Source organism: Desmodus rotundus, chromosome 2 (genome assembly GCF_022682495.2).
Source record: "Desmodus rotundus isolate HL8 chromosome 2, HLdesRot8A.1, whole genome shotgun sequence".
In the NCBI taxonomy this organism is placed as follows: Eukaryota; Metazoa; Chordata; class Mammalia; order Chiroptera; family Phyllostomidae; genus Desmodus; species Desmodus rotundus.
In genome coordinates this window covers 104,054,181-104,078,387 of record NC_071388.1, presented here as the reverse complement: position 1 = coordinate 104,078,387, position 24,207 = coordinate 104,054,181, and the positions used below count along the sequence as shown (strand labels likewise).

The window sequence follows — 24,207 nt, the reverse complement described above, 5'->3', positions numbered from 1 at the left end:
AAATTTTAAACATTCGAGCAAAAGAAGATAATTGGGTAATACTTCACATAGTAAATGACATTAAATTTTAGGAAAATGGAACTAACATTCATTGAGTACTGAACATATGCCATTGAATTTATGTATATTTCATTTTTTACTCCAAATCATTGATTTCCTCTTGTTTTATTGCCATAGGAATTGAGACTCAGAGATGTTAAGCAACTTGAGAACTGAGGAAATTTACAGGTACAATTACTTGCCTGCAAAGAATCTCAGGTGTCTTGTCAAACCTCCTGCCTTAGGGACACCTGTGCCGATCCAAATGTGGTCACTACATTAGTTATAACATGAGTTACTTCAGATCCTAAGATGCTGTGAGGAGCCTTACGAGGTTGGAAGAGGAAACCTGTTCTTGTTTGTTCTGTGTAAAGTGCAGAAGGCTTTGCTGACAATTTACCTTTTGCTATTTCTAAGAAAGTTTTAGGGTCCAATCAATTTAGAATTTTATGCGGCAATCCAGGCTATGATGCTGGTAGGACCAAGAAAAATCTAAAGTCACAAATAAGTTTAAGATATAAGATATAAAAGATATAGAAGAGATAGAAAATAGAGGTCAAGATAGTGTGTCAGTACTAAGTTTCTTCTCATCGTTATCTGGATTGCTGTCTTCATTGCATGTTCTTTCAGCTACTGCTTTTACATCCTACTCTTGTATTCCAAGTGTTGAAGAGAGAATCTGATTATCCTTGTTTGAGGAGAACTTTTAGTCAGAACACTTGTTGCAAGTGACAGAAACCAAATTTGAGTTTGCTTAAGGGAATAAAAAGGAATTTACTGATTCACATAACTGAGAAGTCCAATGACAGTTGGCATGTACCGCTGGGGTAGCTAAGCTGATAGGGATGTGAGTCTATAGGTGCCCTTCTTTGTGGAAAGTCTTTCCTAGAAGTGTAGAGGTAAAATTCTCATAGTAATTTTGAGCCTGGAAACAGTCATGCCCAAAACAAGTGTATTCCTGGAGCCTCTTCTTTTTTAATTTTATTTTTTTAAGATTTTATTTATTTATCTTTAGAGAGGGGAACAGAGCGAGAGAGGGAGACAAACATCAGTGTGTCGTTGCTTCTCATGTGCACCCTATTGGGGACCTGTCCTGCAACCCAGGCATGTGCCCTGACTGGAAATCACACCAGGCACTCAATCCACTGAGCCACACCAGCCAGGGCACTGGAGCCTCTTTTTTTTTTTTTTTTTAGCTGAAGCTATTTGAGCTAGATTTTTTAAACTTAAAACTTAAAGAATCCTGACCATTTAAGTGGGCAATCAATACATATTGTTTAGTGATCTCACTCGGAATTTAAGGAAAGGAGAATACCATCTTGGCCCTAAAATATTTGACGACAAAGGACCCTAGCCTGAGCACTACAGAAACAAGATTCTAATCCCAGACCTAAGGCCATGTTGGGCCTTAGTTTCCTCACTTGAAAGTGAAGGGGTTAAATTAAGTTATCTCCTAAGGGAATATGCCACTGTTTTATGAAGTGAAAACATCTTCATAATATTGTGCTTAGCCATAATTATAATATTTATTAAAATGTCAGGAAGGACTAATTATCATTGGTCAATCTCAGATGACTTTAGAGGGATTTTCTGAAAAATTACCCAAGTACAGCATCATTTTACCTATTGAGCCTGAATAATTTTGTGTGAACAAGGTATGATGTAATATTTAAGCCAGATTGAAACAGTCTTAAACATCTTCTGGTTGTTGATAACACATACCCACCCAGGTTACCCAAGCAAAAAGGAAAATTTACTATCAGGACGTGGGAGGGGGAGCAGAATTCTCTCTCTCTTTTTTAATTCTCATGCAAGTATATGTTTATTGAGTTTAGAGAGGAAAGGAGAGAGAAACATCGATTGTCTCTGTTTCTTTCTACAAAATGGCTTTCACTCAACAAAAGATGCCTTTCAGCAACCCATTTCAATTCCAGAAACTAGGTGATTTGTGTCTATGTTCCAAGTCTCCTAAGAAAATTTCATTGGTCCAACTTAGTCAAGCGCCCATCTCTGATCCTATCAGATCTGATGGTGAGGGTGGCTGTTCTTGCTTATTATTAACATTGTCAAAGGGACATATCCCAATTGGTGGGGAGGTAGTTCTCAGAGACGGGGAGCATGGATTGAACCAATAATCCCAAAAGATCTACAACCAGTGATATTTTGGTAAATTTACAGCGTGAAGATTATATGCAAAATTAACCATTCTCAGGTCAGCTGTTTTGCTGCAGCTTGACTCAGCAGAGACATTCCCAAGTTACTTTACTTAATGAGAGTTTGAGAAAACATAAAAGTAGGGAAGTAAGCAAAAGAAAGCACCACAGCCTAGGCTTATAGAGAAATGGGATATTATTATGAATGTAGTTTACCTCTAGTAGTCAGCCAGCCATGCAGACAACAAATAAGAACGTAAGTGGTCACCCACCTGAAGTGGGCTTTTGATGTCCCCCATCTGTAGTAGGCTGAAAATGTCCTTCAAAGATAGCAGGTCCTAACCCCTGGCACCTGTAAATGTTACTTTATTTGATAAAAGGACTTTGTCAATATAATTTAAGTTACAAATTGTAAAGGAATGTGTTAAAGGAACATAATCATAGTAATTATATTTGCCTCTATTTTTATTAGAGTGTAAGATGCTTCGGGGCAAGGTTTTTGCCCTATTTCGTTTCACAAATTATGATCTAGCCTGTCCTGGACTCCCCCCCAACTCACACAAACAGTACTCATTAAATGTTAAATGAATCAAGGGAGATCCAGAAGGTGCAAATGTTAAAATTAGATGTGGACAGAAAAAAGTAATAAATGTCAACCTGAAGGAAACTAGTGGCAGGGTTGCCTGGCAACCAGACTGAAGCTGTTGCTTATGCTTCAGGTTATTTTTATCACCAAAAGTTAGAGTTACACTTAGCTCTCCCAACCAATGTTAAATTTACATACACCCAGACATGCTAATTTCACATTTTACATGTCCTCCAAATTGTAATCCTTTTGTGTTCCAGCATGGACAATCCTGAGGCTGATGCAGTGCTGCCCAGTTGCTTCTCCCTGCCAAGAGCAGAAATACCTTCAAGATTAATCGATCATCCTCTGGCAGAATTATGTATAATCCTGGTGCCTTAACCTATGAACAGCTCTCCCTTGACCTCAGCTTTCCTATTTATAGGCAGAGAATTATAGAAAAATAGTAATATGTGGCACATGTGATTTGCATGTGTGTATGTGTATTGTCTAAACTATTTAAAAGTGAAATACCATGATACTTGATCTCAAAATACATCAGTATGCATTTCCTAAAAAAGACACTTTCCAGTATAACCATAATACGGATAATAATATCTAAGAAACTTAGCAATGATTCACATTCTTGCTCTTGACCAGCCAATTGTAACTTAGTATCATCCTTACTGCGCTAGTGTCATGGTAGACGCTGGAACTGCAAAAGACAGGCCTTCCAGCCATGAGCAAAGCTTACGGAGGTGAAAATCGGGCTAAGCAGGACCTTGTACCTCAGTCTGAAATCTGCCTACAGAGGGTCTCTTTTGTAGCCAACCGTCTTCCTGTGGGGTGTTCCCAGAGGGGAAGAGTGCCCCTTCCACTAGGCTAAGGTTAATTTTAAAGTAAGTTGCCAGGCCAGAGGGACATTGTAGAAGAGTAAACAGGGTTCCCTGCTATCAGCACCACCACGTGGGCCATATTCCAAACAGAGGAGCAGAATTTAATCTAGGTCCAGGAAAGGATGTGGAAGAAATTCAGAACATCTCAACACCTGGAGAGCCTCTGCTATACCCTGGAATTCTTGGTGGAAGAAAGGGCTGGGCTAAGGTTCAATAGAGCCTCCATCAGTTCCTCTTCTCTATAGCCATAAAAACTGTTCGGGAGAAGTGACAAAATCACTTGGGCATGACTTTCCTGTAATCATTCTAGCCAATGAATGAAGAATCATCCAGAGCATGCAGTGATCAAGTACAAACAAGTTCTATTAACAGGTCACAGGGAGGTAGTGACCTAAAAATTTAGCACTAAATAAATAAATGTTGAGTACATTTTTGAAAGTTTATTTAGCTACTGTGTTTAAACGTAGGCTTTTTACAAAGTAACCCATCAAGTGTGATTTATTATGAATGAAATATGGTGAGAGAAAGTATGTGTAATAATTTTATGCCCTCTGAGTCCACAGATTCAACAAAGTCTGCATCTACTTTTCAAACCTGAATTTACTCATAACAATTTGTTGCACTCTCAGGAGTTTAATTATTGAATTAAGTATTATATCTGGAATAAACAAGATTGTTCATTGTGTTACAAGCCAATGTGTGGTTATATGTCAATATTAAAAATTATTAAGAGCTCTGGCCGGGCAGCTCAGTTGCTTAGAACATTGTCCCCATACACCAAGGTTGCAAGTTCCATCTCCAGTCAGGGCACATACAAGAACCAACCAACGAATGCATAAATAAGTGGAACAACAAATCGATGTTTCTCTCTCCCTCACCCTTTCTCTCTCTCAAAATCAATTAATAAAATTTTAATTATTAAGACATAAAAGACAACTAAAACTTGGATCTAATCAATGAATTCAGTAAAGTTTCAGGATATAAAATCAATACACACATGTCCGTTGCTTTTCTGTACACTAACAATGAAACAGCTAAAAAAGAATAATAAACCCATTCACAATAGAATCAAGAGCGATAAAAATACCTAGAAAAAATTTAACCAATGAAGTGAAAGATCTGTACAATGAAAACTATATGCAGAATGGGAGAAAATTTTTGTAAACCATGTATTGGATAAGAGGTTAATATCCAAAATTTATAAAGAACTCATATAACTCAACAGCAAAAAAAAAAAATCTGAATTTTTAAATAAACATTTTTCCAAAGAACACATCTAAGTGGCTGACAGGTACATAAAAATGTGCTTGAGCATCACTAATCATCAGGGAAATGCAAATCCAAACCAAGGCGAATTATCACCTCACACCTGTAAGTATGACTACCATCAAGAAGACAGATAAGTGTTGATGAGCATGTCAGAAAAAGGGAACATTTCTGCACTGTTGAAAAGATTTTAAACTGGCTCAGCCACTGTGAAGAACAGTATGGAGGTTCCTCAAAAAATTAAAAATATACTTAGTTGTAATTTGGGTTGTATTTAATATGTAGATTTGTTTTAATTTTATAGTTGCATAAGACTTTTAAGAAGTTTATACCTAATACTTGGTTTGGACATATAAAAGCATTATACTAAAATAATTCTAGTATAATAATAAATCCTAAAAGTCTTAAATTTTTTTATTTTAAAAATATACAACATTCTTATAACTAAAATATGGAACAACCATCACTCACAACCATCAGAAATCGAGTGGAATGGCAGTCTCACAACTATGGAATTAAAGACACCACATCCATCCAGACTGGTATGTGGGGGCAAAGATGCTGAAAGGGCTGGTCCTTCACCCATGTGTGGTGGGTAAAAATTCAGGGGGATGTAGATCCTGGCTGGCAGGATCCATGTTGTGGCAGCAATGGACAAATACACACGGACTACAGAAATCCTGTGGAGAAAAGGGGATGGCATGGCCACTCTCTAAGTAAGAGAGAGGGCGAGAGGGCCAGAGAGAGCCCAAGAGAGCTCCACCCCTGCCTGGACAGGCTTTTATTGCTTTTCTGGGCACATTACATCAAGGATGGTCCTCATTTACTACTCACAGGTTCACTGTAGGTGTGATTACCTTTTACAGACAACAAAGGAAAGAATGCTGCTAATTATTTCAAAGAGAAGGATGTTACAGATCAAGGGGGAAAGTGGTTGAACTGGTTACACTCCATACTCTGGAGGTTTAGCACAGATTTTAGGAGGTTAAAGATACTCAGTAAACATTTGCTGCCTCAATCCAGGGTGAGGGAGTTTTAGCAAAAGTCTCATAGCAGCCTAGGTATAATGCAGGCCTGATTCCCCAAGGAAGAACCTGTCCGTGGGTGTGGGTCCTGTGTGCTGGACCTCACACCCACTGGCTTTTCCGAGTGGGAGCTGGGCTACATTTCCCACGCATGGACCAGTTCCCTATAAGGAGGGATATCTTGAGAGCGAGGAGTCCCAACCCCACACCAGGCCCACCAGTGCAGGGTTCCAGTGGCAGGAAGTTAAGTCCCCACAACTTCTGGCTGTAAAAAACAGCAGGGATTGAGTTAATGGAAGAAACTGCTGGAACCCCAAGCAGTTCCTCTTAACTCACACATGGCCTCACCTACTCAGACTCACTCCCTCTGAGTTCCAGTACTAGGGAAGCAGTTTGAAAGACAATAATGGTATAGAGGGAGAAACTGAAGTGTCTGGCATCAGGGCCAGCAGAAGCCTCGACCCTTTGCTAAACCCTTCCCCCCACAGAGCCAGTAAGATGGTGCCATATCTGATACTCCATCAACCTGGCTAACATTGTTTGACTTGCCTTGGAAGTCCTCAGAGACTCCACCCCACCCAACTTACTGGTCCACTGAAGCTGCTTTTCCATGTGATTGGCTGGTCTTGGCTCATGTTGCATAACTTCCTAAATCCTCTCAAACAAGCGACAGCCAGCCTCAGTGAGCCCCCAGATCCCATACCTCTTGGTAAGTGGCCCAGGCCTGACACAAGCAGCAGCCAGCCTAGATTCACAGTTTGGCTGGGAATCTCCAAGCCCAGCATAAGTAGCAGCCATCTCAGATTGCTTTACAGCTCAGGAAGGGTGGCCCAGGCAAAACACAGGTGGGGGCTGACCCTTGGCCTATACCATCCAGGAAACCCCAGGGCCAGTGCACCCAGTGGGCGGCTACAGACCATGTTGGAGTACTATCACCCTGCCCCTGCACAGTTGATCCTCCATGGAGGGCAGAGGTTGGTGGTGAATGGTCACAGATAGTCCTAAGTTCTTGCCGCTGACTCTCCTGAGTAAGTCCCTCCCACTAATCTTCCAACAGCAACCAAGGCTCAACTACAAGAGGAGGGTGTACTCAGCCCACACAAAGGGCGCACCTCGAGTACCCAACTTGGGTGATAGGGAAGGCAGTGCCACTGGACCCTACAGGACACCTACTACATTAGGCCATGCTACCAAGACAGGGAGTCAAAGCAGCTCTACTTAATACATAGAAATAAAAAAAAGGAGGCTGCCAAAAGGAGGAGACAAAGAAACATGGCCCAAATGAAAGAACTCATCTGGATCAAAACTCCAGAAAAAAGAGCTAAACAAAAAGGAGATAAGCAATCCATCAGATGCAGAGTTCAAAACACTGGTTATAAGGATGCTAAAGGAACGTAGTGAGAACCTCAGCAGCATAAAAAAGGCCCGGTCAGAAATGAAGGATACACTAATTAAAATAAAGAACAGTTTACAGGGAAACAACGGTGGAGTGGATGAAGCCAAGAATCAAATCAATGATTTGGAAATAAGGAAGCAAAAAACAACCAACCAGAACAAAAAGAAAAAAAAATTTTAAATAAGAAGAGTATAAGCAGCCTCTAGGACAACTTCAAGAGGTCCAATATTCACATCATAGGGGTGCCAGAAGAAGAAGAGAAAGAGCAAGAAATTGGAAATCTATTTGAAAAAACAGTGAAAGAAAACTTCCCTAATTTGGTGAAGAAAATACACATACAAGTCCAGGAAGAACAGAGTCCCAAACAAGATGGGTACAAAGAGAGAATCTTAAAAAGCATCAAGAGAAAAGCTGTTAGTTACCTACAGGGGAGTTCCCATAAGACTGTTGGCTGATTTCTCAAAAGAAACTTTGCAGGCCAGAAGGGATTAGCAATAAATATTCAAAGTCATGAAATGCAGGGACTTACAGCCAAGATTGCTCTACCCAGCAAAGCTATCATTTAGAATTAAAGGGCAGATAAAGAGCTTTCCAGACAAGAAAAAACTAAAGGAATTCATCATCACCAAACCATTATTATATGAAATGTTAAAATGACTTATTTAAGAAAAAGATCAAAACTATGAACAATAAAGTGATAAAAAATCCAAATCTATCAACAATCAAATTTAAAAAACAAACTAAGCAAACAAGAAGAACAGAGACAGAATCATGGATACAGAGAGTGTTTTGATGGTTGCCAGATGGGACAAAGGGTGTGGGGGAATGGGAGAAGAGGTAGGAGATTAAGAAGTACAAATAGGTAGTTACAGAATAGACATGGGGGTGCAAATACAGTATAGGAAATGGAGTAGCCAAAGAACTTTTACACATGACCCATGGACATGACCAATGGTGCCAACAGTACCTGAGGGAGTGGGAGGTGGTGGGTGGAGGGGGAAAAGGGGCAAAAATTAGGACAAGTCTAATAGCATAATCAACAAAATATACAAAATATATATATATACAGGGTCTGGCAGAAGTAACACCTGCTTGAGTATGGTCGGTAAGGCACATGAATGTCTCAAATAAGATGGACAGCAATTTGAACATTTCACCTAAAATGTCGTATGGTGTGCTTGAGTGTGATATTGTTATGTTACAGAATTACATGTTTATGACTTTATAATAAAATATTTTGTAATAAAAAAGGGACATTTTTTGTGCTGGATCCTATATATATGTCACTGAAGTTTGAGTGCATGGACTTGTAGATCATGTCCCAAAATCCTCTTGTGTAACCTTTAGCATCTCCTAGAAAGACTAGGACTAGTTCAGTGATGTAGGGGAGTATAGGGAAATAGGAAGATTGAAGCCCACAGTTTACTCTGAAAGAGGGTATTCCGGAGGAGCACAGAGGGTTTTTCGGTATAAATTCTAAGGTAGCGAGGAAAGTTGTCACGTTTTCAGTAGGTGGTATAGGAGTCAAGAATGAAATCCAGCTGTTTGCTTCCAGTGACTTTGATGATCCTGATGTCATCCTGGTAGGGAGCATAAGCGGGTGAGCAGGTTTGACTACTCAAACCTACCTTATCTGCCCTGACTGGTCATTCTAGTATCACTACCACCAGTTCTCCAAAGTGGCACATAGCTGCTGTGTGGACTCTGTGGTTGCATGTGACAGAATCCCACTGTAGCCACAGGGATGATTTTGGGTCTGCTTACTGGGGCAGCCAGAGGGGCAATTAGGCAGACACTTTTTGTTTTTCTTAAACCTCTTAATCTATGACTTGCCCCTCTTTAAAAATGTACTCTAATTTTCTAATTTATGTTACTACTCCTCATGGAGCATTTCATTTTTAGTTCTTAGAATTTTCAATATTTTCCCTTTGTGTATTGTTCTGTAGAGGTTCAGCGCCCCCCGGAAACACAATCCCCAAACTCTCCTGGATTGTCAGAATTTATTTACTTATTTGTAGAGAGGTGGGAAGGAAGGGAGAAAGAGAGGGGGAGAAATATCTATGTGTGAGAGATACATCAACTGGGTTGTCTCTTGCACACCTCCAACTGGGGATGTGGCCTGCAATCCAGGCATGTGCTCTGACTGGGAATCCAACTAGTGACCTTTCAGTTCACAAGCTGGTGCTCAATCCACTGAGTCACACTAGCCAGGGTGATTGTCAGAATTTTGATGGCTTCAAATTAGTCAGTTAATGTGATTAGCCACTACCTGTACTTTTTCTATTTTTTTTTTTCTCTTCTAGGTGAGGTGGGGGATTTGCTCCTTCTCAGCTAATTTTTTGTCTAGCTTTCTTTCATGTTGATAAGGAATTTTTCATGGCTCTAATATTAAAATTAAAAAAAAATTTGGTCTAACTAAATCCTTTTAAAATTAATCTATTTTGAACTTTCAAAAGTTTTTAAAATTTTTCCTTAAAATGTTATTTTCGAGGGTCATAGAATCCTTGCTTATATTTCTGAATTGTTATTAAGCTCTACTATCCTACCACATACTTTCTTTGTTTATCACATTTCCATCATTGGATATGGCTATTTCTTCAAAGGATGTCTTTTCTTTTCTTTTTTTTTTTGTTTTGAAGTAATTATTTTTAATTTTAATTTTTTATTGTTATTCAATTACAGTTGTATGCCCTTTCTCCCCATCCCTCCACCCCACCCCAGCCAAACCCACCTCCCTCCCCCACCTCCACCCTCCCCCTTGATTTTGTCCATGTGTCCTTTATAGTAGTTCCTGTAATCCCCTCTCCTCACTGTCCCCTCCCCACTACCCCCTGCCCATTGTTAGATTGTTCTTAACTTCAATGTCTCTGGTTATATTTTGTTTGCTTTTTTCTTCTGTTGATTAGGTTCTAGTTAAAGGTGAGATCATATGGTATTTGTCCCTCACTGCCTGGCTTATTTCACTTAGCAAAATGTTCTCTAGTTCCATCCATGCTGTCACAAAGGGTATAAGCTCCTTCTTTCTCTCTGCTGCATAGAATTCCATTGTGTAAATATACCATAGTTTTTGGATCCACTCGTTTGCTGATGGGCACTTAGGTTACTTCCAGTACTTGGCTATTGTAAATTGTGCTGCTATGAACATTGGGGTGCATAGGTTCTTTTGGATTGGTGTTTCAGGGCTCCTAGGGTATAATCCCAGCAGTGGAATTGCTGGGTCAAAGGGCAGTTCCATTTTTAGTTTTCTGAGGAAATTCCATACTGTTTTCCACAGTGGCCTCACCAGTCTGCATTCCCACCAACAGTGCACTAGGGTTCCCTTTTCTCCGCATCCTCTCCAACATTTGTTTGTGGATTTGTTTATGTTGGCCACTCTGACTGGTGTGAGATGGTACCTCATTGTGGTTTTAATTTGCATCTCTCTGATGGCTAGTGATGCTGAGCATCTTTTCATATGTCTCTGGGCTCTCTGTATGTCTTCCTTGGAGAAGAGTCTGTTCAAGTCCTTTGCCCATTTTTTAATTGGGTTGTTTGTCTTCCTGCAGTGGAGTCATGTGAGTTCTTTATATATTTTGGAGATCAGGCCCTTGTCTGAGGTATCATTGGCAAATATGTTTTCCCATACCGTTGGTCCTCTTTTTATTGTAATGCTGTTTTCTTTAGCCATGCAGAAGCTTTTTATTTTGATGAGGTCCCATTTGTTTATTCTTTCCTTTATGTCCCTTGCTCTAGGGGACATGTCTGTGAGGATGTTGCTGCGTGGAATGTCTGAGATTTTCCTGCCAATGTTTTCCTCGAGGACTTTTATGGTGTTATGACTTATGTTTAAGTCTTTTATCCATCTTGAGTTTATTTTTGTGTATGGCGTAAGTTGGTGATCGAGTTTCATTTTTTTGCATGTAGCTGTCCAGATCTCCCAACACCATCTGTTGAAGAGGCTGTTTTTGCTCCATTTTATGCTCCTGCCTCCTTTGTCAAATATTAATTGACCTTAAAGACTTGAGTTTATTTCTGGGCTCTCTGTTCTGTTCCATTGGTCTATGTGCCTGTTTTTGTGCCAGTACCAGGCTGTCTTGATGACAGTGGCCTTGTAATACAGTTTGATATCAGGTATTGTGATCCCTCCTGCATTGTTCTTCTTTCTCAAAATTGCTGCAGCTATTCGGGGTCGTTTATGGTTCCATATGAATTTCTGAAATGTTTGTTCTATATCTGTGAAATATGTCATGGGTACTCTAATAGGGATTGCATTGAATCTATAAATTGCTTTGGGTAGTAAGGCCATTTTGATGATGTTAATTCTTCCAGTCCATGAGCATGGTATATACTTCCATTTGTTTGTGTCTTCCTTCATTTCTTTCTTCAGTGTTGTGTAATTTTCTGAGTACAGGTCTTTTACCTCCTTGGTTAGGTTTATTCCTAGGTACTTTATTTTTCTTGTTGCTATATCAAATGGGATTTTTTTCCTGATTTCTGTTTCTGCAGTTTCGTTGGTGGTGTACAGCAATGCCTTTGATTTCTGAGTATTGACTTTGTATCCAGCTGTTTTGCCAAATTCATTTATTAGGCCGAGTAGTTTTTTGGTGGAGTCTATAGGATTTTCCATGTACACTATCATGTCATCTGCAAACAGTGACAGTTTCATTTCCTCCTTACCAATTTGGATGCCTTTTATTTCTTTTTCTTGTCTGATTGCTGTGCCTAGGACTTCCAATAGGAAGTCCTATTGAAGTCCTAAGTTGAATAGGAGTGGTGAGAGAGGGCATCCTTGTCTTGTTCCTGATCTTAGTGGGAAGGCTCTAAGTTTTTGTCCATTGAGTATGACGTTGGCTGTAGGTCTCTCATATACGGCCTTTATTATGTTGAGGAATGCTCCCTTTATTCCCACTTTGCTGAGTGTTTTTATCAGAAATGGGTGCTGTATCTTATCAAATGCTTTTTCTGCCTCTATTGATATGATCATGTGATTTTTGTCTTTGGTTTTGTTTATGTGATGTATTATGTTTATTGATTTGCAAATATTGTACCATCCTTGCATCCCTGGGATGAATCCAACTTGGTTATAGTGTATGACCTTTTTAATGTATTGCTGGATGAGGTTTGCCAATATTTTGTTGAGAATTTTAGCGTCTATGTTCATCAGCGATATTGGCCTGAAGTTTTCTTTCTTCGTTGGGCATTGGTGATTGACTTAACTTCTAGCCCTCACTGCCTTCCTTCCCAGAGATTGAGGGATGGAACTGAAAATTCCAACATTCTAATCCTGCAGTTGGCTGTCCTGGCCACCAGCCCCACATCCTTAGGGACTACTAAAAATTGCCTCATTAACGTAAACTTTTGTATGGGCTGAAAGGGGCTGGTTATGAATAACGAAGGACACTCCTTTCACTTCAGAGGTATTGTTAACTGAAGGATTAAAATGAAATATTATAGTAAAAGATGACCTTTTCATTTGTTTCTGGAGCTGGGGACAAAGTATATAAATATATACATATAAATAAAAGCTATTCCTGTTGTTCTTATCACATAGAAATTTACAAGTATTTTAGAAGCTCTGTGCCAAGAACAAGGACAAAGACCAAATATGTATTTCTTATATCATGACCTCATCATCATTGAGTTTGTGAATACTTCAATTTTTGAAAACCTTTACTAATTAAAAAAAATTTCAGCAGATTTGAAGTAGGTAAGCCATATCAAAGGAATTGTTTTCACCAATTCCTCAGTGGGAGCTTCCATAAGAACCCCTGTCTGTGAATATGTCTATATGTGTACAATAAATTTGAAAGTAACAAACACATTTTGGGGTTAATAGTTTTGATCTAGCTAATCAGATCTGCTCAGGTTCTTTGAGATTAATGCTTGAACAAGAAATGTCACACAGGCGGTACAGTATGTGTAGTCTTAATTTGATTTATACTAGAAGCAAGGCCTGAGAAGAAATTACACATTCTGTGAGGTGATTCTGTTGATGGGAAATGGTATCAGATATTAGACCTCAGCCCTTGAGTTTGGCTAAAAAAAGAATTCAGAACTAAGGAACTCAAATACAAGCAAAAGTTTATTTAGAAAGTCATAGAGGTAGATGAAGTAAGCTGTGGAAGAAGTGAGCCAGCCGAGCTGCATAGACTTGGGAAGAAAGTTACAGAGGCCAAAGAACCTTGGGAGAAAGAAAGACAAAATGTGATTTGGGAAAGGAGAGGGGAAAGGCGTGGCAGGCTGAAGAGAGAGAGTGCGCATGCACTGGGTCCTTTGCCTTAAAGGCTTTTATCTGTCTTCTAAAGGCAGGGATTTCTTCTTCTTATTTTAAATCACAAATAGGTCTTTTTGTTTGTCACCATTAAATGTCTGAATTTTAAAGAGAGTCTTGGACTGTGGGATCATATCCATCAGCTTGTTCAACTTTTAGCACCTGTCTTGTCTCTAGCTTTTCCAGAACTTCTACCTTCACTATGAAGCTCCATGAGTTTTCCCAATTCAAACTTGGCCTTCTTGAGCATTTTAACATTTCTAACAAAGACATCATTAAGCAAATAAATAGATTGGCAAGCCTCTCCTTTCTTCTTTTAAAGAAGATTTTATTTACTTTTTTTTTAGAGAGGAGAAGAGAAGGAGAAAGAGAGGGAGAGAAACATCAATGTGTGGTTGCCTTTCACGCACTCCCAACTGGGGACCTGGCTGGCAACTTAGGCGTGTGTCCAGACTGGGAATTGAACTGGCGATCCTCTGGTTCACAGGCCAGCGCTCAATCCACTGAGGTACACCAGCCAGGGCAGCAAGCCTTTTCTATGTCTTCTCCAATGCCATCTGGAATCTATTTGTTGACCACTTCTTTACAGTCATTTTTCTGTCCCTCTCGGGTCATGATTTCCATCATCTTCTTCTGGATTTGGTGGACTTGTTGATGCTGAGCATAAGAGATCTTCCAAATCTTATTGTTATGTTTTTTAGTAAAACCAACACAGAATAGATGAAGCAAATATCCATAAGTAGTCTTGACATCAACATGAGCTTCAATCATGGTCTGCAATTTTTTTGACCATGGAGCACATTTTGTCATGGGTAAGATTCTTGCCATGGAAGTTAGTCAGGGAGTTTTTGCCCTGAACATTCTCAGTAATTAGCTTGGATTTTCTAAAAGCAACTTCATCATTCTATAGATCATCTAAGCTCATTTCAAAAACACGACCCTTTCACCAACAGATGAGATTTTGGTTCCTTGAATTCTCATCACTAGTGTTTTTCCAATATTTCTTACGTTGAACATAGCTGGCGCTTTCACATCATACCAATTTTCCTTAGAAAATGGATCAACCACTTTCTTCTTGGCTCCCCTTTTGCCACCTTTTGTGAGGAGCCTGCTGTTGCCCACCATCATGGGGGTGCTCAGAGTGCCAAAAGGGCAGAAGTCTAAAGGCAGGGATTTCAAGAGAGGTGTCTCCTCAGGGTTGTGGTCTCCACTGATTGGTCTATCCAGCTCCCCTTGTTCCTGCTCTAAGGGGGTCTATCACATGACTAGTGACATGCTGGGAGAGGAAAGGTCAGCGGAGGGTCTGAACCAAATGACCAGCAGTATGAGAGTCTAAACTGAATGATCAGAATGTCAAAAGTCAGGGGGTTCTAAATTGCATGACCAGCAATATGCTAGGGGAGAAAAGGTGACCTTGGGGGCGAGGTCCCACCCTACAATTGTCTGTTTTAAGCACCCAGAGCTATCCGCCCTGGGTGACCTTCTGTACCTGGCCTATCATTCCTACTCTGCTCATGTCTGTCTTACTGCCTATTATACCAATTCCTGGAAGCACCTGTAGTACAGAAGTAGGAAATTGAGACAGAGAATAGAAGGAAGCTGAGGACAAAGTACATTATAATGTACAAAGGACATTATCCAGTAGGTTCCCTCTGTGGGCTACCTCAATTCTTCTAGAGGCTTTTCAATATGACCATGATCCCCTTTTACAAATATAGAAATGAGCTGAGAGATATTAAGTAACCAGCACAAGCTACAGAGCAAAGGAGTGTTAGAACAAAAATTGGTACCAATCTGTTCAGAGCCCAAGGATAGTTTGGTTTGAAGGACTTCCGATCAGGTTTTAGAAAGTGGAATCTATTATAGGAATGAAAGAGAAGGAACTAAACACAAGCCAGGTGTAAGTAAATGGAGTGATTGCCTAGAATTGGCGCTATTGTGTGGATCTTGCTTTTACATGACGACCGGGCCCGGTGCAAGTTTGAGTCTGAAGATGGGACTGATAAAAATGTATGGAATTTTCTTTCCAGAATATGAGCTTAGACCTTCTCAACGAATCCTTTTGTAGTCTTTATAAATTTGCAAGTTAAAGAACCCCTTTCTCAGAAATATTCGTGTAGATAACTTTCTGGACTAAATGCATCATTTTGAAGATTGCACTGTGAGCAAAGTGCGAAGTGGGCAAAACCAGGTTGGCAGCCCACCAAACAAAATATCATTTTAACAATTTCTATTTCCATCCACATACGCTACTGTTACAAGAACTCTTAGGGCAAGGTGCCCATTAATAAGTTTACTAATGGTAACTTCATCTCTGGTTAAAAAAAAAACCCACAAAAAAACCCCTCCTGGATCTTTTCCCTGGGTCAGAAGACTCTGGAAATTACATTACTTTATTAATGTCTGTACTCTGAGTTCAGCTCTCAAATGTGTAGTACTCAAATATTCAGTTGTTAGTACTTGATTCAGCTCTACCATAAACAACAAAAACCTGCTGTCCATGAGCTGTTTGTTTTTAGACACTTGCTTTAGCACCATGAATAACTGTTTACTTCTTGGCATTGCTGCTTAGCTCTTGAGCACAGCATGCTGTCAGAGATTTGTGCCCTTCAACAGAAAATGGGCAGGAATCTAAGCTGCAGCTTTCTTATAAAAAATTTTGTGGGAGTGCCTTGGCTGGGAGATTTAGCTGGTTGAGTGTCTTCCTATACACCAAAAGGTTAGGGGTTTGATTCCTGGCCAGGGCACATACATAGGTTGCAGGTTCAATGCCCGGTCGGGGAGCATACGGGAGGCAACCAATTGATGTTTCTTTTCTTTTTTCAAAAATATATTTTATTGCCCTGGCTGGTATTGCTCAGTGGATTGAGTGGTTCGATTCCCAGTCAGGGCATATGCCTAAGTTGTGGGCCAGATCCCCAGTGCGGGGTGTGCAAGAGGCAACCATGTCTCTCTCACACACTGATGTTTCTCTCCCTAACTCCCTCCCTTTCCCTCTTTCTCTAAAAAAGTAAATAAATAAAATATTAATATATATATTATTGATCATGCTATTACAGTTGTCCCATTTCTTTCTCCCCTTTATTCCCCTTTGTACTGCACCCTGCCTCCCACCAGCATTCCCCTCTCTTAGTTCGTGTCCATGGGTCAAACATATAAGTTCTCTGGCTTCTCCATTTCCTATACTATTCTTAACCTCCCCCTGTCTATTTTGTACCAACCATTTATGCTTCTTATTCCCTGTACCTTTTCCCCCATTCTCTCCCCTCCCCCTCCCTGCTGGTAACCCTCCATGTGATCTCCATTTCTGGGATTCTGTTCCTGTTCTAGTTGTTTGCGAAGTTCATTTTTGTTTTTGTTTTAGGTTCAGTTGTTGATAGTTATGAGTTTGTTGTCATTTTACTGTTCACATTTTTGATCATCTTCTTTCTCTTAGATAAGTCCCTTTTTAAAAAAATCAATATAAGAATTTTATTTTATTTTTTAATTTTTTTATTGTTATTGAATTACAGTTGTATGCCTTTTCTCCCCATCCCTCCACCCCACCCCAGCTGAACCCACCTCCCTCCCCCACCTCCACCCTCCCCCTTGATTTTATCCATGTGTCCTTTATAGTAGTTCCTGTAGATAAGTCCCTTTAACATTTCATATAATAAGGGCTTGGTGATGATGAACTCCTTGAACTTGACCTTATCTGAGAAGCACTTTATCTGCCCTTCCATTCTAAATGATAGCTTTGCTGGATAGAGTAACCTTTGATGTAGGTCCTTGCCTTTCATGACTTTGAGTACTTCTTTCTAGACCCTTCTTGCCTGCAAGGTCTCTTTTGAGAAATCAGCTGATAGTCTCATGGGCACTCCTTTGTAGGTAACTCTCTCCTTTTCTCTTGCTGCTTTTAAGATTCTCTCCTTATCCTTAATCTTGGGTAATGTAATTATGATGTGCCTTGGTGTGTGCTTCCTTGGGTCCCACTTCTTTGGGGCTCTCTGAGCTTCCTGGACTTCCTGGAAGTCTATTTCCTTTGCCAGACTGGGGAAGTTCTCTTTCTTTATTTTTTCAGATAAGTTTTCAATTTCTTGCTCTTCTTCTTCTCCTTCTGATACTCCTATGATTTGGATGTTGGAACATTTAAAGTTGTCCTGGAGGTTCCTAAGCCTCTCCTCATTTTTTTGAATTCTTATTTCTTCATTCTGTTCTGGCCGAATGTTTATTTCTTCCTTCTGGTCCAAATCATTGATTTGAGTCCCAGTTTCCTTCCCTTTACTGTTGGTTCTTTGTATATTTTTCTTTATTTCACTTTGCACAGCCTTCACTTTTTCCTCTTTTTTGTGATCATACTCAACCATTTCTGTGAGCATCCTGATCACCATTGTTTTGAACTGTGCATCTGATAGGTTGGCTATCTCTTCATCACTTAGTTCTGTTTTTGGAGTTTTGATCTGTTCTTTCATTTGGGCCATGTGTTTTTGTTCTCGGCACACCTGTGACATTGTAAGGGACAGAGCCTTATGTATTCACCAGGATGGAACAATTCATGTTGCTGCATTGTGGTGCTCTCTGTGGGGGAGGGGTCGAAGAGGGAACAAATGCTGCTTGCTCAGCTCTTGGCTGACTTTCAGTCATTTCTCCTGCTACCCACAAGCAAATTGGGCCCTTCTGGTGCTGATTCCTGGATGGATGGGTTTGTGTACATTCTAGGACCCTGTGGGTCTCTCTAGTGAACTCTCCTGTGAGTCTGGGAGTTTCTCCTGCCACTGCAACCCCACATATTTTTACAGCCAGAGGTTTTGAGGTTTCCTTTTCCTGTGCTGGAACCCTAGGTTTCGTGGTCTGTCTCACTCCCTAGTTGCTCTTCCCAATCATGCACGTGCAAATGTGGGACCGCCCAGTGCACCAGCCACTGCGTGCATCTCCACCCCTCCTACCAGTCTGGATGAATGTTTCTTCTTTAACTCCTTGGTTGTCGGACTTCCATACAGTTTGATTTTTTGGCAGTTCTGGTTATCTTTTTGTTTTTAAATTTGTTGTTTTTTGGTTTGGTTATTATTATTATTATTTTTTTGGTTGTGCAAGGAGGCAAAGTGTATCAACCTATGCCTCCACCTTGGCTGGAAATCTAATAGAAGTTTCTGCCTCACATAGATGTTTCTCTCACTCTTTTCCTTCTTCTCTATCAATAAACATATATACTTTAAAAAGTTTGTGGGAGAAATTCTTTGAAAAAGACAAATGATAAAAGACTATTGACAAAGTATACAAAGAATTCTTAAAACTCAACAATAAGAAAATAAACACCTGATTTAAAATTGGGCAAGACACCTGAATAGACACTTCACCAAAGAAGATATACAGATGGCAAGTAAGCATATGAAAAGATGCTCTACATCGTATGTCACTACGGAGTCACAAATTTAAATAACAATGAGATACACACATATTAGGATGGCCCAAATCTCAGACACAGATAACATAAAATGGTGACAAGGCTGCAGAGCAACAAGAACTCTCATTCATTGTTGATAGGAATGCCAAATGATTCAGCCACTTTGGAAGACAGTTAGTTCTTATCAATGTAAACCTACTTTTACCATATGATCCAGCAATTGAGTTGTTGGTATTTACTGAAATAAGCTGAAAACTCATGTCCACACAAAAATCTGCACACAGATATTTACAGCAGTTTTATTTATAATTGCCAAAAACTTGGGTGCACCTAAGATTCCTTCAGTAGGTAAATGGATAAACTGTAGTACATTCAAAGAATGGAATATTATTCAATGTTAAAAAGAAATGAGCTATCAAGCCATAACTAGACATGGAGGAAACTTAAATGCAATTAACTGAGTGAAAGAAGCTGATCTGGAAAGGCTACATACTGTATAATTCCAACCTTATTGACACCTATTGATTCCTGCGCCATCCCAGACAGTTCAAAGAACCCAGATGGTGGGGCTGAGGGCTCCTGGTTGTGCACATGAGGGACTTTCCCCAGTTTGGGCTCATCAACCCACCAGTAACCTGTTTCCTTTCACCAGCAAAGCATTTAAAGGTGGCTGATGCCTCGAGAGGGAGAACAGAGAGAGTCCCTGAGATAAAGAACTCTTGGCAGCTGCTGAGAAATTCCTTCAATCCTTGCCTCCCACAAGCAGCTAGGACCCCTGCTGGGGCCATCTGGGTCTTACTAGAGTCCACATTGTCCTGTCTGTGTCACCAAAAACTGTAAACGAATACAGGTCTAGCTGCCTGCTGCTTCTAAAGCCAATACTTGAAAGGCAGGTGCTGATGTAAAGAAAGTGGTTTTATTCAGATGCCAGCAACCTGAAAGATGGGGGACTCTTGTCTCAAATGCCATCTTACCATCTCAGGTGTCCTGGCTAGTTTATATAGGGGAACCACTGAAAGAAGGGAACTAAGGAATTTCTGGCTATGTGCATTTTCTCAGCCCTACTTGGGTGGTTTCAATGTTACCTCCTGCAGGCGACATCAGGAAGTTTCATTGCTCTATCAACAGTTTCTCTGCTGATTATCTTTGAGGAAGACATGCAGGCAGCATTTCTGCTTGTTCTGATATGAGTCCCTGATGCTTTCCCAATTTCTTGTGGTCAGCGTCATTCCTTGGTTAAGCAGGAACTGCAAATGCTGGTGTCTACAAAATAGTTATAAGGAAATTTTTAATACATGAATCATTTATGAGTTTGTTAGTACAGCCTATTCTATGACTGCCTACTCTCATCTTCTGTTATTTTTGTGGCCTGTACCTATTTAGCACACAACATTTTATACACATTTTCTTTTCAAGTAATGTTCTATATCCCCAACTATAGTTTAAATCCCTTAAGTTCAGGAATCGTGTTTTGTGTTGGTTTTTATTTCTATACCTAATCTAATACTAGAAGATCTCAATAAAAATGTATTCATTTCTAAGGATGGTTAGATTTTTAGTATTGATCTAATACATGATAAAAGGTCTGGGTCTTCCTTTAAACCCAAATTAGATGCTAATTGAATTGCTTGTTAAAATTTGAGAGTAGTGTTTCCATCAAATTAAATCTTACTACGTGTCTACCTTTTTTGTATATTTGTATATACATTTACTAGATATACGTAGAACCATGATTACATCTGTTTGTTCTGCTATGCTGATATGCTACAGCTCATTTTCAAAGGCAAATATTATAGTGCATTTTGGACACCTGTGTTCTCACGATCAGTTCTTTGAAACTATATTTGGATGTACGAGCTATTAAAAGCTTCTTGTACTGAGTGACCTTTCAGGCAGAATTTAGATTTAATACTTGTGCTGGTGCTGCCTGTTGCTGAGTAGAAGACAGTAGAAAACCCTGGATTCAAACCTCTGTTGGGCTTTTGTTTTGCTTTTGTTTCCTTTCATTTTGTCTTAAGAAGATGAATAATGAAACCACAACCCTGATATCCTTGAAGAAGGCGATGAAAAGGTTGCTGAGGGCTACTGGCGGGGAACAAGCATAGGTCTGCTTCTCTGGGAAGATGGATCAGCGAAGTATCAGGAATAAAAATAGAGAAAGAACTACAAAAATGCCGATTAGAATTCTATCTCTGTTAAAATGGTTTGAATCTCACCCTGGCCAGATAGCTCAATTAGTTAGAGCATTGTCCAGATGCACCAAGGTTGTGTGTTTGATCCTCGGTCAGGGCACACACAAAAATCAACCAATGAATGCATAAATAAGTGGAACAACAAATTGATGTTTCTCTTTCTCTCTCCTTCTCTCTCTCTCTCTCTCTCTGAAAAGAGAAAAGGAAAAAAGGGTAAATAAAGTAGTTTAAATCTTCTAGGTGAAAAAAAATGTAAATTAATAATGAAAAATTTATTCCCAGGTGCAATAATTCCATTCAATTAATGCATGTGCTATATGGTAGGTATACAAAAATAAGTATGTGAATACGTTTTGTATAAGGGCTAACTCTAAAAATAAAGCAGGAATTGGAAAGCGACAGGTGATAGAGGTAGTCTTTCTGAGAATGAAATAAGCAGGGAGGAGATCTTTAGGTAGAAAGACTAGGGGAGAGGGGGGACGTTAAGCAGGTGGTGGAATTTGAGCTTATCCTCAAAGGAAGGCTAGGATTTGAAAAATCAGAATAGGGTACAGAAAGCTGTCTTACTAAATACTGGTTCCTGCACTAGCTAGCAATATGACCTTAGGTCTCAATCTTTTTGATACCCAGTATCTTTACATGTAAAATAGTAAAAATGACTGCATCACTTCTTATGGTTGTTGCAAGACTCAAAGTAATGCTTGTATATGTATACTTTTTAAAGTAAAAAGTACAATATGTAGACAAAACATGTCAGATGAATTCAAGTAGACAATTCAAAAATTTGGCAATATAAGAACAGCATGGATGGAACTGGAGAGCATTAGGCTACGTGAAATAAGCCAGGCGGTGAAAGACAAATACCATATGATCTCACCTATAAGTGGAACCTAATCAACAGAATAAACAAATGAGCAAAATAGAACTAGAGACACGTAAATAAAGAACAAACTGAGAGTAACTAGAGGGGTGAGGGGAGGGGGATAACAGGGGAAATAAGGGGAAGAGTCGAGGAACATGTATAAAGGACCCATGGACAAAGACAATGATGGGGGAGGGGAAGATTGAATGTGGGAGGTGGGGGGTTGGTAGGACAGGGGAGAGTAATGGTGGATAAATGGGGACAACTGTAATTGAACAACAATAAAAAAAATTTTAAATACAATAAAATATGATTAAAAAAAGGAATGCAAGAACTAGGATGATGGATAGAGAGAATGGCAAATAGCTCCCCAAATTGTAGTGTTTATAAATAATATAGTCTAATTTTAGGCCCATCTGAATTTTGTCCCTGACCTAAACTAACCCTTGATTCTTTTATCCTATAGATTAGACCAGAAACTACAAGCTTTAAAAGCACAGTTTAAACAACTAGACTTCACTAAGGATAACCTGACACAAAAATTTGAACATCATAGCAAGATGTTGGCAAGCCAGGCAGCCCAAGATGAGCTATGGACAGCGGTTCTGGCACTCAAGTGAGTATCCAATTAGAAATCAGTGGAATTCTGTCTCATTGTGAGAGCTTACAATGGTCATTCTAAAATTGAATTTCTTAATACGGTTCCAGCATTGAAGTGTGAAGAGATCACATATTCTTAGGTTCATTCATTCAAAAAAGATTAATTTGAGCACCTGTTTATATGCCAGGCACTTCGGTACTCATTTCATCATAGTCTCTCGCAGAGATGGATAATATAACTCCTTTGCAATTGAGAAACTTACAGTATGGGTGGCCAGAGAATTAAGGTACCCAGTTTAGCACAGGTCTTGTTTCTAAAGTATTTTCTAAAATACAATAGCTGGTTCTTCTAGTGGATTTGCACTTCTCTGAGTTATCCTAATAGAATTAGTTTTATAGTTGAACATAAAGTATTCTACTGCTTTAGAAGCTGTTTCCTTTTTTGTAGGTTCACTTCAGTGGAATTGAATATTGTATATAGTTACGTCATTGAAGTTCTTATCTGCTTGCACACTCATGTACTTGAGAAGCTGCCAGACCTGGTGAGTGGTCTTCCCACCTTAGCCTCTGTCCTTCGACGAAAAGTCAAGAACAAGGGCATTAGAGTTGTGTGGGAGTCTGTCCTGGAAGAGTGTGGGCTGCAAGAAGTTGATATCACGGCACTTTGTACTTTCTTTATTGCACACGGTAACAAGGCAGAACACTACAGTGCCAAAGTGAGACAGGTGTACGTGAGGGATGTCACTTTCATGATCACCAACGTGGTAAAGAACCAGGCTCTGCAGGATAGTTTGCTGAGAGCTGTTCAGCTCATTGAGGAGGGGAAAGCAGTGACAGCCTCTGAAGAACAAAAGTCACCCCTGAAAGAGTTGATACCAACAGTTAAAAACTAACCTGTTACCTTATGACTTAGCTATTCTATTTCCAGTAATTTATCTTGCAAATGGGGAAAAATATGTACATACAATTTTGTTAGGGACCTATTTTTATAGCCAAAGTTGGGGAACTATTAGAGAAATTATGATAAATTGATACAATGGATACTTTCTGTGTAGCCATATTAAAAATGGAGAATCTCTGTTATTGTATAATGAATATGTGGAGTTATCACAAAGATGTGCTGTTTTAAAATATTTATTTTCAACATGTATTGTTAAATATAAAAAGGGAAAACCACAAATACACATATACACATATATAAGCTAATATATCCATAAACTTCATAAACTTCTGGAGAAATACATAAGAACGTGATAACATTGGTTGTCTTAGGGAAGAAAACTGAGAACCTAAGTGGTCAAAGGTAGGAGGAAGTCTTTTAACTGTTAGTCCATGTGTACATTTTGAATTTTGAACAATGTGAATGATCTATTAAAAGGCAAAACAATAAAAATTACCTAATATATATTGCATGTGATGTACAGTTTCTCTCTAGTACAGTAACACAGTTATTTATACTAGAAAGGGAACTCACACACATTGACCATATATTTATGATATTTATGGAACACCAAATGCCATGTGCTAAGTGCTGTAGGTTAAATGCTGAGGCTTTGTTTGGGAGATACAAATTCAGGACA

The 24,207-nt window shown here is 39.4% G+C and overlaps 3 protein-coding genes across 5 annotated transcripts in view; 2 read left to right on the top strand and 1 right to left on the bottom strand.

Annotated features, from left to right (window-relative positions):
- The window catches only part of WDR53 (WD repeat domain 53), a 42,356-nt gene extending 19,741 nt beyond the window's left edge, over positions 1-22,615 (top strand). The window contains exons 4-5 of one of the 3 annotated variants that reach the window (XM_045185898.3): positions 178-228; positions 3,039-3,462. In XM_045185898.3, the coding sequence (XP_045041833.1) occupies positions 178-200 (23 nt within the window). In that variant the 3' untranslated portion in view covers positions 201-228; positions 3,039-3,462. Of the gene's footprint in view, positions 1-177; positions 229-3,038; positions 3,463-22,493 lie in introns of those variants that run through there. The other 2 variants (XM_045185899.1, XM_024578165.4) reach the window with 2 other exon arrangements.
- Positions 14,512-14,718, bottom strand: LOC112320691 (small ribosomal subunit protein eS1-like). The gene has a single exon (XM_045185901.1). It carries the CDS (start codon positions 14,716-14,718, stop codon positions 14,512-14,514), a length of 207 nt encoding a protein of 68 aa, XP_045041836.1.
- Positions 20,882-24,207, top strand: SMCO1 (single-pass membrane protein with coiled-coil domains 1). Its single transcript, XM_024577949.3, has 3 exons — positions 20,882-21,044; positions 22,494-22,643; positions 23,076-24,207. The coding sequence occupies exons 1-3, from the start codon at positions 20,995-20,997 to the stop codon at positions 23,518-23,520; spliced, it is 645 nt and encodes a 214-aa protein (XP_024433717.1). The 5' UTR covers positions 20,882-20,994; the 3' UTR covers positions 23,521-24,207.

Coding starts and splice junctions, on each gene's coding strand:
- SMCO1 (XM_024577949.3), top strand. CDS start 20,995: ATGAATAATGAAACCACAACCCTGATATCCTTGAAGAAGGCGATGAAA. Junction 21,045..22,493: donor TTGAAGAAGGCGATGAAAAG/GTTGCTGAGGGC, acceptor TTTATCCTATAG/ATTAGACCAGAAACTACAAG. Junction 22,644..23,075: donor ACAGCGGTTCTGGCACTCAA/GTGAGTATCCAA, acceptor CCTTTTTTGTAG/GTTCACTTCAGTGGAATTGA.
- LOC112320691 (XM_045185901.1), bottom strand. CDS start 14,718: ATGATGGTGGGCAACAGCAGGCTCCTCACAAAAGGTGGCAAAAGGGGA.